The sequence below is a fragment of the Rhipicephalus sanguineus genome, chromosome 2, assembly GCF_013339695.2.
Source record: "Rhipicephalus sanguineus isolate Rsan-2018 chromosome 2, BIME_Rsan_1.4, whole genome shotgun sequence".
Classification (NCBI taxonomy): domain Eukaryota; kingdom Metazoa; phylum Arthropoda; class Arachnida; order Ixodida; family Ixodidae; genus Rhipicephalus; species Rhipicephalus sanguineus.
In genome coordinates, this window is record NC_051177.1 from 144,150,255 (window position 1) to 144,165,262 (window position 15,008).

General features: G+C 43.8%; 1 protein-coding gene across 1 annotated transcript in view; it reads right to left on the reverse strand.

The window, feature by feature from the left end:
* Positions 1-325: 325 nt before the first annotated feature.
* Positions 326-15,008, reverse strand: part of LOC119381320 (monocarboxylate transporter 5) — a 98,568-nt gene continuing 83,885 nt past the window's right edge. Inside the window, exons 5-6 of the mRNA XM_037649209.2 lie at positions 8,123-9,001; positions 326-939 (exon numbers count right to left, since the gene is read on the reverse strand). Of these exons, the coding sequence (XP_037505137.2) occupies positions 725-939; positions 8,123-9,001 (1,094 nt within the window). The 3' untranslated portion in view covers positions 326-724. The remainder of the gene's footprint in view (positions 940-8,122; positions 9,002-15,008) is intronic.

Sequence of the window (15,008 nt, forward strand, 5' to 3'; positions counted from 1 at the left end):
CGCTGCGGGTACAACAGGCTTTCGTCCTCACATTCTTAGAAAGTTCTAGGCACCCCCGGTAATTTTTTTCTAGACACGCGGCAAGTCGACGGCGCGCTACAGACACCTTCCGCTCTCTCTTCGTAAATCACCTAGTTCTATAGATCGCTCCCATTCTTTCTGAACACGTATAATACATTCACAAAGAGAACAAGACCGTTCTACTGTGCATTTTTTAGTTTTATTTAATATGTCACCGCCATCAGCATATAATACGTATTTCTGGCACATGCAGACTGGCAGGTCACACAAGAAATAGCCTTCCTGGTTCCCCACTCCACCCTCGTTTCAAGGTAGCAAATGGGACGCGCGTCCCGTTTGACATTCCTACCTTTAATATCGTTTCCTTTATTGCTTAGTATCAGTTGCCATGAAGGATGAATTTTCGCATTAGAGTACAAACTTGGCCTGCCCTTGCTAACTTAGCGGACATGGCTTTGTAATGCAGAGCTCGAGGTCACGCATTCCATAGCAGATGAGGCTGCCAAATTTTCAAAGCTGGACAAAAACAAACTGCTCATATGCTTCGATTTATATTCCCGTTGAGCAAACTCGCGCAGTCGAAATTATTACGGAGACCTCGACAACGTCCCACGATATTATGGTGGTTGTGGCGCGCGAAACTCCAGAATTCATTTTCTTCTAGAAAGTTGTAGCGCTGCATGAAGCTTGATGCAGCTTATTTCTATGCCCTAAATTTCGCCCCGGGTTCGGATCGACTTGACGGTGCCGTTGGCAAACCATTCGATGACAGAGTTAGGTTCGGTTTCAGCTTCCACGTACTTCGGCGCATTCCGTCTCGACAGGCGAGAACGCAGAGCACAACCGCCGCCAAGAGGTTCGCTGCTCCCAATAGTCGATAAATGTTGTCGTACGAGCCCAGAGTGTCCCTAAAGAATCCTGCAATATCGGGCAAGGCGGCGCAGATGAAAAACAGTAAGCACAAGAAAGAGATTATCCACGTGTGCGCAGCGTGATATTAAATGCGAATCATTTCTTAACTAACCAAAGGCACTTTGACAGTATCTATCTATCTATCTATCTATCTATCTATCTATCTATCTATCTATCTATCTATCTATCTATCTATCTATCTATCTATCTATCTATCTATCTATCTATCTATCTATCTATCTATCTATCTATCTATCTATCTATCTATCTATCTATCTATCTATCTATCTATCTATCTATCTATCTATCTATCTATCTATCTATCTATCTATCTATCTATCTATCTATCTATCTATCTATCTGTCTGTCTGTCTGTCTGTCTGTCTGTCTGTCTGTCTGTCTGTCTGTCTGTGTCTGTCTGTCTGTCTGTCTGTCTGTCTGTCTGTCTGTCTGTCTGTCTGTCGAAGACGTGATACGCAAAGAGGGTTGGAGCCGAAATTGAACACGTACATTCTGTGTGGCAGTTGAAGTGTTCTACCACAAAGCGACGCCAATGCTTGAAACTGCTTTGGAAAACGACCCTGTACAGGCGTCATGTTGAGGCAACGTCATCTGTGGTGGCAGGGTTGGCTATTCGCTTTTATACCAATGCAACAGACATTACATATGTACTCTTATAACTCAACAAGCCACAGTCAAGAGTTGCGTGACTCAGGAGAAATACGGTGACGACAATTACTCATGACATGCATATAATCTTACCGTATACAGTGCGACGATGAGATATCAAGTGCGCAGTGCGCGCTATGTCGTGCACTTCATTTCGACAAAACTGGCGCCTGTGCTCTAACGTGAGTGGTACCTACGTTACATCAGACTATAAGCTACCATTTAGGCGTTAGTGTATTCGATGTGCCTGGTAAGCCCACGGTATGCGCGTAACTGCACAAATTACGTAAACACCTCGATCCATCTCGCAACGCTTGGTTCAGAGAAAAATAATTGTGCATAGGAAACTCCTCGCTGCCTGATTCACATGAAATCGGCTCCCACAATCGGTGGTATCTGTCGTTTTCTTTAGCCACGAACCTATGCTATCTCGGCTTAAAATGTCTTTCGTGACTCAAAAATATCATCATCATGAACCGGCACGTGCTCTCTTCGTCCTCTTCTTCCTATTCGTGCTCTTCTTCATCTTCTACTTCGCTCCCGGAACACGTGCGCCGATTTCTCCGGCGTGGCCTCTAATAACCCTGATGGCTGAGAGAACGAGTGTAGAGAGACGAAAGAAAGAAAGAGAAGAAGAAACAGAGAAACAGACGGAAAGTTCAATGACTTGGAGCAGTATAGCCGTCGATTAAACATTGAAGTTCACGGTTTCCGTGGAGAGGAAAATGAAAACCTTCTTGCAAAAATGAACAATTTGGCACATTGGCTTGGGCTACCTGAACTTGTAGAATCGGATTTGGAAGCCTTGCACAGGTTGCCATCACGTGCTGGAAAGGAACCGGTTGTTATCGCACGATTCTCGTCACAGCTCTTGGAAGAAAAATGGATTAAAACTCGCTCCTGCCTGAGAGAAAAAAAAAAAACCTGATCTAAGAATTTTTGGTAATTTGACTCCCATGAATAAGCGGCTTCTTTGGCTTGCTCGATCAAAAGGAGAGGAGAGGAACTATCGCTTCGCCTGGCAGAAAGGTGGGCACATGTTCGTGCGTAAGGGGCAAGGCGACAGAGCAATGCGCATTCGAGACGAGAGTGATCTTGAAAAAATGGTGTGACGTGGCGACCGTTCACATCATGGTTAATCAGTTGCTTCTTTTGAACAATGGCTGGCTCACGCTATATCGATGTTGAATCGTTTCATAGTACTGTGTTCAAGGATAAGAATAAAAAAAAAACCTTTTCACATTGTTTCATTTAAATGCGCGTAGTTTGAGAAATAATAATAACATCTGGGGTTTAACGTCCAAAACCACGATATGATTATGCGAGACGCCGTAGTGGAGGGCTCCGGAAATTTCGACCACCTGGGGTTCTTTAACGTGCACCTAAATCTAAGTACACGGGCCTCAAACATTTTCGCCTCCATCGAATATGCAGCCGCCACGGCCGGGATTCGATCCTGCGACCTTCGGGTCAGCAGTCGAGCGCCATAACCATTAGACCACCGTGGCGGAGCAGTTTAAGAAATAAGGGAGATGAATTGGACCGTGTTTTTTTTCTTCTTTTCGGCACGAACTTGATGTCTTAGCCTTTTGCGAACATGTTACACCAGTAGCTGTGACGTGCTCTTACTGTCCGGATATAATTATGAGGCATTATACAGAGACCAGAAGACGGGGGGTGGCCTTATACTTTACATAAAGAAATATCTTGCGTATGATACTATTCCTAAATTTTCGGTTATGGCTCCTAGCTATGAAGCCCTGTTTGTCAAATGTAGGTCATTTGTTATAGGGGTTGTTTACCGACCACCTTGTGGGTCTCTGACTGATTTCGAATTTTTTGACTCACTACTACATCACTTCGCCTGGCCTCAAATACCGGTTGTGATTATCGGCGACTTCAATATTAACCTTCTGTAAGCTAGTCCGACAGATATGCAGTTTTCCAGTATCATAAGCTCAAATGGACTTACTAATGTTATTGATGTTCCCACTCGTAGTACACCATCAAGTGAATCTTTGATTGATTTATGTTTAACTACCTCAGATGGCAGTGTTACTAGTGCTGGTGGTATCAATTGGGACCTAAATGATCATTTGTCCTTGTATTGTACGGTACCCAAATTATCCGTTCAGTCCCTCGAGCGGTCTACTACTGCCACATTTTCAAAGGTCATAACTACTGATAAAATTGAACAGTTTCGTGCGTTAGTGTCAGCAGTGAACTGGAAGGAGCTGTTAAAGACAGAAATGACCCTAATGCGCGGTGTGATACATTTCTAGACAAGTTAACTGAATTATATGATCACGCTTTCCCCGTAACTTCAATGAAAAAAAGCTAGAAAACCTTGGATAACCCGCTCTCCTTTAAAACGTTTATCGAAACGGAATAGGGCCTTTAAAAGGTTTTTATCAGCTAGAGAAATAGAAATATTTGCAGAATTTAAGCGTTTTAGAAACAAGTTAGGAACTGATATAAAATAAATCAAATTTGCCGAAATACATTTTGATCCCCGTAGAACATGGTCAACTCTAAAGGACATTTTAAAAACTACACATACTACTCTACCCACTCAAATTGTCTCAGGTAACCAGATTTGTACCGGAAAGGATCTCAACAATCAACTTAACTCATTCTTCCTCACATCTGGGTCATTCGACTCTGAGAGTAGTTCAAATGATGTTGACTTGTATATTAAAACGTCCGAGCCTAGCACCTTGTTTCTTGATCCGACTTCGCCGAATGAAAGCTTAAAGATTATTCTTAGCTTAAAAAACAACTGCTCAGCAGGCTTTGATGGCATTAAAGTACCACCTGTCAAAGCTGTTTCCGACATATTAAGTGTAGTATTATCTAACATAGCCAATGTTATTTTGTCTACTGGAGTATTTCCTGATAAGATGAAAATCGCGAGAATTGCTGTATAGCATAAAGGTGGCTCAGTTCACGATTTTAATAACTACCGGCCCATATCTGTACTCCCGTATTTTTCGAAAATAATAGAGAAAGTTAACCATTCAAGATTCGTAAAGTATTTACACAGGCACAACCTACTATCATATCATCATTATGGATTCCAGAAAGGTAAATCGACGGAAAGTGCGTTGCTTTATATCAAGGAAAAATTATTATCCAACATTGAAAGTCACTTATATACCTCAGGCGTCTTTTTAGACTTTAAGAAGGCGTTTGATCCTATCAAACACGATATCCTCTTTATTAAGTTACCAATGTATGGAATACGTGGTAAGTCTCTGACTTTAATTCAAAGCTATTTGTCAAATCGAGCACAGTTTGTTGGTATTCATGACACAAAATCAGACTTGCAATCAAGTATGGAGTCCCTCAAGGATCAATTCTAGGACCAACATTATTTCTTCTCTGCATTAATGACATAGTTTTAATTCCAGTAACCCCAGATGTAGTACTTTATGCAGATGATACGAGATGATTCTGCTGACTTAGCTACTCTCGTACCATTGGTAAATTCCTGGCTACAGAATTTATCAGAGTGGATATATGGTATTTCAGTAATGCCAGTAAAACGAAGGTTATGGTTTTTCACGCCATTAATAAATCGGTGATATTGCATGATGCTATTAAATTTCGAACTGAACAAATAGAGCGTGTTACGTAATACAAATTTCTGGGAATTCAGTTACAGGAAAACCTTCGATGGACTAAGCACGTAGAGTTCACGATACACAGTATTTCTAAAACGATGGGTATGTTAAACAAACATCGCAACTTACTGCTTACATACCTTAAACGACAGCTTTACTTTTCTTTGATACATTCTCGCCTTCATTATTGCATACTTGTTTGGGGGGTTACATCTCAAAACAATTATAACAACTTACTCATTATGCAAAAGAAAGCTCTCCGCTTTGTTCATAATTTATGATATCGTGAACATGTAACCTCCTATTTCATCGTGAATCGCATACTCAGTATCCGTGCGATGTATGCTCATCGACTCTCCGAGCTCATTTATTCTCAATATACAGCCGATTCTCAAACGTTTCTATCCGCCTATAGTAATAATTCCCCTAAGTATCACTTCAAACATTCAGCATTCATTATGCCAAAGACCAGAACAAATTATGGACTACAGTTGTTAAGCTGGCAAATTCCAAATCTTCTAAATACCCAAAAGGATTTAATGTCATGTATTACTGCATATCACTCGCTGGTAACATTCAGCAAGCAATCCAAACAATATTTCCTTGATTGTGACGCCCGTCAACTCTTATAACTTCATTTTTTTACCCATTTAGAGTTTCATTTATTATTTCTTTAATTGGTTGTAATTTGTGTTGTATAATGCATTACTGTTGAGAGGTCAGAAGCTATGTTTTTCCTGACAATGCTTCTGTATTATTTCTGTGTGTGATGTATGTTGCCCTAAGTTATAATCACATTTTCGTGTTATGCAATTCCACCATTGTCTACATGTCCTTTCGATTGTTTATTTATTAGTGCTAGTACTTTTTTGCATATTATGCACCACACACTTGCGATTATTCTGTGCGGTGAATGCGTGTATGGTGCTAGAGGCCAAGTCAGAGGCCTAGTCAGGTGACAGCTGACAGTCAGGTGACATACACGTCACCTGACAGTCAGGTGACGTCCTAACTACTCGGCTATCAAGGCAGGCTAGCCGAACATAGCATAGCCTTCTATAGTAGCCTATAGAGCAGCAAGAAGGTGGGAAAGGGAAATGAGCATGAGGAGGAAAGATGTGATGCTGAGGAGGAGGGAAAGCAGGAGGGGAGAGAGTAAAGCATAGCACAGGAAGAAGGAGAAAGAGAAATAGAGAGAAAGAAATGCCGAAAGAGAATGAAAAAGAGAAGATAAACGAAAGAGAAAGAAAGAAATAGAGAGAAAAAAGATAAAAAGAAAGAGGAAGCAAACATCGCGTCCTCTAGCGACCAGATACCACACCACCTTGCCAAGCCGCACGTGCGCAGTAGCTAAGCCACGTCCACCGATGGAGACATCGCGCACAACCCCCGCTCTACAGTGCATAGCCTGACTGCACCCGATCGTGCCGAGACAGTCATGGGGTGTCCTAAATAAGGGCGTGCTTCCGAGGAGGAAGCCGCGCATCTCGAAGTGTCGGTCGACGGGGAGTACGAGTGGCGACGGACCCATGCTTCGCTGTGCCAAGCTTCGCGCGTCTTAGTGCAAACTTCCCGCATTTTTTACTGAGATTTGTTCCTGTATTCAGCACTGTCGTGGAGCCAATTCTGATTTATCACCAGAACTTTCATATAATCTTCAATGAAATATATATAACATTTGTCACGTTGTGTAATGGCTTGACGAAGAGGCGTAAGTTACGATGGCCAAGGGTGCTCTCACACCCCCTTTCCCACCTTGCCTGGGGAACCACCATAATCCTGAGGCGGCTTAACAGTCGGGTGCAATATGTTCTGGACATGTGTACATCTTGAATATGTGCCATTTGTAAAGGATGATCATGCACAAGCAAATTTCATACATAATTTCAAACTTCTGCCCCACGGGAGTGGGGCAGAAGCTAGCCTACGACGTCGGCTCCACTCCCCGCCTGGTAGTCGCCATTCGGATAGCCACCTCCCGGAAAAAGAAAGAGAAAAGAAAGAAAGCTACGCTTCTGGCTTCACGGACTTTCGTGTGAACATATTATCCCCTGTACGCGTTCCTAAGTTTTGTTGGAGTATCTCTGTTACGTTTCTGCGCTTCGTGCTGATGTGCTTCGTTTGTTATGACGTGACGTTAACACTACACTCTAAGAAAAGATCGAGTAAAAAGGGCGTCTTTTTGTCCCACAACAATAATCGTCATCTGGCTTGCTTGCGTTTCCTTTCTTGAAAACTCGGCGCTGGCCACTTTCCTGCCAAGAATGCTATGTCACGCTGATAGCGCGCATGTCGTTCGTGACCGGAAAGTGCCGGGCGCGCGGCGATAGTGCAAGGAAAGGAAGGCAAAATAAATGACGATTATTGTTGTGGGACAAAAAAGACGCCCTTTTTACTCGATCTTTTCTTAGAGTGTAAGTTATTAGGTCGTTTGTACGTGATGACTAGCCTTGAATAAAACTTGGTTTGACGTTTGCATGTCTGTTGCTTTGATAATTGCGCATGCTTTGTGAAAAGCGATAGCCGTCCCCATTTAAAGGTGCCGGCATCTGTTGAATATCACGTGTCTAAGACGTCCGTAGTGCTTTCTTAGAGAGCCTCTTTGTTCTGCGTGTTGTTCTACCCCCCCCCCCCCTTCTTTCCAATCAATTTTATCAGTCCACTGCTGTCCTAAACGTTGTTAGCGGTAAGCATAGCTCCGCAGTGTTGGCATACCGATGCTATTGCACGATATTTAGTTTTAATTTCATGTTTTTTTCCAATTTCGACTAGACCATTTTATGTATTCGATAGAATTTTCTGGCATTGCATCGTTCTCCTACTACTGCATTTACACGATTCTAAAGATACGTCTGTATACAATTTACAAAATGGCCCACAGGCCTGCACTGTCTTACCCAAAATACTCGGACCAGTGAGCGCCATCGGTATGAGGAATACGCCCAGAAAAGCGAAGAACGCTGGTAGACGTTGAACGCCGAGGTACTGACTGATGAGAACGCTCCTTATGCAGGTCACGTAGCCCTGGCTGACGCCGAGCAATCCGTTGAGCACCATGAATGACGTGAACGACGAGACAAGCGAAGAACTCACGAACGACAGGCACGACGCCACAAGGCAGGCGGCGGCCAAAGGACAGTGGCTGAACGGTATCTTGTCCGAGGCGAAGCTCAGACCGACCCTGCCCACGATGTGACCGAAGGCATTGCAGGTGAGCACATACTTGGCGGTCTCCAGCGAGGTACCCTTGTCGCGTCCATAGTCCACGCAAGTGGTAGAGTGTAGCGTACCGGTCCAGTCGTACACGGCGTACACGAAAAGTAATACGAAGAATTCCGACGTACGGAACAATGTCGCCACGCCTTTCGCTGTCAAGCCGAGTCTGTTTATGTTTTTCGGCAGAGGTGAAAGCGCAGCTGTAGACGATGGCGACGAGGACTGTTTTGCGCGCTGGCCCATCTTAGCATGATGCTCGCTAGAAGGCGATGATAAGCTTGTTTTTGGCTCGGAGTGGCTCGCTGAACAACAAAGCTTCATGGGACGAGGATGCCTGATTAGCATGATTAATGGTAGGCCATTCAACATGATAGCTCCGATTAAGAGGAGCGTTCCGCGAAGTCCGTAATAATTGGCGAGCAAAGAGACGATCGATGGGCCCACAAGACCTGACGCCGACCAAGCGGCGTACTTCAAAGATGTAGCTGTGGCCATGTATTTTTCGAAGTAGATCATCGTGTAGATGGCGAAGGATGTCAGGCTGGCTCCGTATCCCAAGCCTGAAATGACAAAGAGAAGAATTTCGGGGCCACATTTTGGAAAGTACATACATTCTGGGTTAGCCAGCCTATATATGCAAAGAGGTGGATGGTGCTTACAAAACTAGCTGATTTAAGTTACCTCAGAATGCTTTGTGAACGTGTAAATGGCCAAGCGGCCAATTATGGTGTAAATTGCTCTTAGAGACATTTAGCTGCTTTATAAACAGTCATCGTTCTGAGTAAGTTCCACAAGATATTCCCCACACTTCTCGGTGAAACGATGAACTTTGTAAAAATGTTGAGAAATGCTTCACAGATGTATACCTACACACCATAGTCATAATGCTACGGATGTATTTGCACAGGGATCAGATAATTACGCACGGATTGTGGCACGAACAAGGGTGTACGCTATGGAATCAAGTAAACGCAGTATGCAGCACATAGCGCCACGAGAAGCTCCGCGGAATGCACACACGCTACGGATATGATCTCGCATCCCTATGTACTAGTCTGTCTAATGTGAAGGTTGCAATACGAATCGGAAAAGAAATTAAAGATGGTCGATTAACATTTTTAATGGATTAACCCTTAATCGCTCGTCGATTTAGTCTCTGATCGATTAATTGCTTTCGATGGGATGTTTTATTCGGTAATCGACACTTTTGATGGGTGCTTTATAAAGGATGTCTCATAGTTTGAGAGGCATTGTGTGTGTTTTATCTCGACCCAAGTCTTTCTATCAGACGCGCTAGAGATCACATGGGCGCATTTGCGCCTGCATGAAAATTCGCACCTTCGTCCCCTGGACACAGGGGGCCCGTAGTCTTTGGTTGAGGTCACGGATTCAAGGATCTGTGGCCGTCATCCATGGACGATTCGGCAGCAGGTCATGTTTTCCCGAAGCCTGCCTACTCGAGCGCACCGAAATCGCGGGCGCTTTCGGCGAGCAAACTGGTCGAAAAGTCGCACTGGAAACATGCAGCGTGGCCGTGGGTGAGGAAATCCCGAGAAAGGTAGGAGAAAGACGAGGAGGAAGAGGAAGTAAACAAGACGCTCGCACTCCTATAGGGACGGCATCGTTTCGCCGTTTGTCTGTTATATATTGTGGAAGCACTCTACAATACTATAATATCGGACTGCATGACGTTAGCTCTTCCTTGTGGTCATCCATGCGGGATTGCACAGCAACATACTGGCCTCAAACAGACCATTGGTTGAGGCATCTGCGGGAAATAGAGTGACATGAGTGTTTGCCTCCCGGCTAGAATAAACTGCAGCTGCGCCAGTGTACTCCATATGTTTCACCTGGTCGCTGCCTTAACTCGGCGCTACGCGCACCTCTTCAATCGTGCGTACAGAACCGTAAGGTCTTTGCACTGGCGCACGAAAAAAAGAAAAAGAAACAAACAAACAAAGGCCAACATTCATAATAAAATATCAGGGATAAAAATCTTTATAAAATTGCACATATACAACTATGCGCAGGTAGAAAAAAAATGTCATCAGTGTACGAGGCTATGTAAGTACAGTGCAAAGCTCGGAGCAGAACAACGACTGGGAGACGTGAAAAACATCGAGCTCTAAAAAGTAAGCATTGTAAAGACGTTGTATCCTGCCAATGGTCGAATGTTCACAGGGGCAGGCGGTTACATGAAAAGGTCTATTCTCTGGTCAGCTTACGTGGAATTTTGAAATTAAGACAGTTGAGCAGTACAGGGCAGGATATGATACCATGCACAAGCTTATAAAGAAATAACAGATCAGCGCGATTTCGTCGGCAGCAAAGTGATGGCAATGATAATAATCCAGCAGCGTTAGAACGAGATCCAGAGTCGTTCCTAGCGAAACGATGGTTGTAAATGCTTAGGAATTTTTTCTGGACTCGCTCAATGGTGTTGCTGCTGGAATTAGAAATGCCATTCCAGATCACAGACGCATACTCAAGTTGAGGAAGACATAGTGCGGTGTACAATTTTCCGAAGGGCATAGGAGAACGGAATTCTCTAAACATTCTGCAAACACAGCCTAGGGTGCGAAGACCACGCAAAGCAACACGCTTAGCGTGAGCAGAAAAGTGTAAGGTGCTATCAAAAAGAACACCTAGATCATTGATCTCACATACGTTACACAACGACACAGGATTGACAGAATATAAAAGTGGCACACTAGCTGTTTTTCGAGTGAAACTCATTACCTTGGTTTTTGAAATATTTAGGGAGAGGTTATTGCTCCTGCACCATTCAGAAAAAGAACACAAATCAGATTGCAGAAAGCGACAATCGATAACTGAATGAATTTCCTTAAATATCTTTAAGTCATCGGCATACTAAAGGAACGAAGAATTCCGAATGACAGAAGAAACATCATTAACATAAATTAAAAAGAGGAGTGGGCCCAGTACCGACCCTTGAGGAACCCCACTAGTAGCTTTGCACAAAGAGGACGTTTGGTCATTAACGGCAACATAACATGATCTATCAAGAAGATAGCTATGGAGGAGATTCACAATTGAAGAATCAACATCAAAGTGTGCAAGTTTATCCACAAGCAGCGAATGGCTGACAACGTCGAAAGCTTTGCTAAGGTCACAGTAAATAGCGTCAACCTGACCTCTCTGCGAAATAGGCGTGGAGACTTGCATCACGAAACTGGCAAGATTAATGACAGTTGAGCGGCCAGCGAGAAACCCATGCTGATTCACAATCAATGAAGTTTTTACATCAAAAGACAATATTGTGTGAAGACCAAGCTCAAAGATTTTGGATGCGGCACAAAGAAGGGAAATAGGGCGGTAGTTCGAGACGTCACTTTACAGCCAGACTTAAATACGGGAAAACACGAGCAGTTTTCCACATGCTAGGAAAAGTTGAAGCATGCAGACACTCATTAAATATGGTAGTCAATACTGGTACAAGTATACTGCCATAGGCTTTTAGTATGGCAGGGGGGATGCCATCTGGGCCAGCTGAAAAGGATGGTTTCAACCGCTTAATGCATTCTGAAATGGAATCTTCATCTAGTGACACAACATCAGCTGTGCCAACTGCCTTAACCTGTCGACCGTTACTAGCTACAGAGGCTGGAGACTTATAAACAGATGAGAAATGCATGGCAAAACAGTCAGCAACGGCTTGAACTTCTACTCTATTTGGGTCCAGTATCCTGAAGGACTCATCACTTTTGCTCGACCGTTTGCGCACATACTTCCAAAACTCAGCTGGCCTGCGAAAATGAAATATATAGACTGTGATCCCGTTTATAAAGGCGTTTACAAAGAGTGCGAAAACGACAGAATTCTTCCTTCAAATGAATTGATGGAGAACGTTTATACTTCCTGTGTGCACGATCTTTCTGTTTCAGAGCACTTATAAGTTCTGATGAGAACCACGAGGGATATTTACAATGATTACGTGTATACTGGGGAATTAACTTGCGCATGCTGGTCAAGATAAGTTCCGTAAACTTATCGACTTGATCATCAACATTGGGTTTGTCAGTTACCCGTGACCAATCTGTGGTGGACAAGTCATAGTACAAACCAACGTAGTCACCCCGCTTGAAGGCAAATCTCGGCGTTTTGTCGATTTTTCTGGGAAAGCTTGGTTTTTCTGGTGAAATACAGAGTGTTAGTTTGAGTGGTGGGTGAAATTTGTCAGGACGAACAAGAGAGATGTGAGAGAGTGATACTTCGATAGGTTGATTATTAGAAATACACAGATCTAAGACGTTACCACAGGAATTGGCAATACTATTGTGCTGCTGTAGGGAATTAAAAGCGAGAAAGTCTAACAATACGCTGCATTTGTTCTTTAAGAAATGATGATAATGAGAAAAATTAAGTGCGGTCCAGCCAATTCCAGGTGTGTTAAGATCGCCAAGTACAAGAATTTTTTGCTTCTTATGTGAAATTACCACATTATTAATAGAAGAGACGAGCTGATTAAAAGCAATTGGTGAAACGCTAGGCGATACATAGAAACATCCAATCAACAATTTTTCACAGTGCTCAAGTCTAATTTCGACCCAAATTGTACTACTACTACTACTACTACTACTACTACTACTACTACTACTACTACTACTACTACTACTACTACTGCTACTACTACTACTACTACTACTACTAATAATAATAATAAAAATAATAAACTTCAGGGGTTTGCGTCCAAAACCACGATATGATCATGAGGGACGCTTAGTGGAGGAGTCCGCAAATTTCGACCATCTGGGGATCTTTAACGTGCACTTAAATCTAAGTACACGGGCCTCAAGCATTTTCGCCTCCATTGAAAAGTGGGCACCGCGGCCGGGATTTGATCCCGCGAATTTCGGGTGCGCAATCGAGCACCGTCATCACTAGGCCGCCGTGGAGCCTGAACTAGAACATACAGTATTTCGAGACTGTCCTCCTTTTGCGTCACAGCAGAAGACGGGGAACCTCTAGGCTGACTGACGCGGAAGTGCAAGCGTTAGCTGAAAGCTGCATTTACCCTGAAATATGTGACCATATTTCAGGGTAAATATGGTCACATATTTATCCTGAAGGTAGAAGAGTAGGTCTGAAAATTAGTATGCATAAAACTAAAGTAATGTGGAACAATCTTGGCAGAGAACAGCGCTTTACGATAGGTGGTGAGACAGTGGAAGTTGTAAAGGAGTACGTCTACTTAGGACAGGTAGTAACCGCGGAGCCGAACCATGAGAGTGAAATAACTAGAAGAATAATGATAGGATGGGGCTCATTCGGCAAGCATTATCAAATCATGAATGGTAGTCTACCACTATCCCTCAAGAGGAAGGTATATAACAGCTGCATCTTACCAGTACTTACCTACGGAGCAAAAACCTGGAGACTTACAAAGAGGGTTCAACTTAAATTGAGAACGACGGAGCGAGCGATGGAAAGGAAAATGACAGGTGTAACCTTAAGAGACAGGAAGAGAGCAGAGTGGGTCAGGGAACAAACGGGCGTTAAGGATATCATAGTTGAAATTAAGAAGAAGAAATGGATATGGGCCGGGCACGTAGCACGTCGGCAGGATAACCGGTGGTCATTAAGGGTTACTGACTGGATTCCAAGAGATGGCAAACGCGTAGGTGGGTAGATGAGATTAAGAAGTTTGCAAGTATAACGTGGCAGCAGAAAGCACAGGACCGGGTTGATTGGCGGAACATGGTAGAGGCCTTTGCTCTGCAGCGGGCGTACACAGTCTGATGATGATGATGATGATGATGATGTGACCATACAGTATTAGCAAATGCTACAAGGGCATTTTTTCAGTATTGATTGACTGTATGCCAGACGTTTGATAAACCGATGCGGAAAGTTGCGGATGTCTCAGTTCTAAGCACGAGTCGCGTTGAACGTGCAAGGCCGCCGGAGTAAAACATAACGGCAGTAGGAACCAGTCAAGAAACAAACAACGCATATTACAATGTGACACTTCTTGAACAACTGTATAGTGCTGTTGCACAGGAGGAGGAGGAGGAAGGATATGAAGGAAAGGCAGGGAGGTTAACCAGACGCGCGTCCGGTTTGCTACCCTACGCTGGGGGAAGGGATGAACGGATTAAAAGAAAGAAAGAAGAGGGAAGAAGGCACTGTCAGGGTACATATGCACCTGTCCATTGAATGCCTACAAGCGGTCGTTTAAGCCGGTCGATTTTAAAAACAGCAGTAATGCTCGCGTCGCTTTGCTGGCCTGCGACGCGTAGGGCCACGATCCGAGGATCTTCTCTTCGGGAAACGGTCTGTCGTCTAAATTGTTCAGCGCATCGCGCTGAACGTTTCGTTTGTTCACAAAACGTCCACAGAAACACAGTAGATGTTCTATCGTTTCGTTGCTATTGCACGAGTCACATTTTAAGGTGTCTGCCATTCCTATGCGAAAAGAGTACGCCTTCGTGAAAGCTACTCCTAACCACAGGCGGCACAGTAAAGTTGCATCACGGCGAGGGAGGTGCGATGGAACTTGGAGCTTCCTCGATGGGTCTTGTTCATGCAGGCGACGGTTCCAGACAC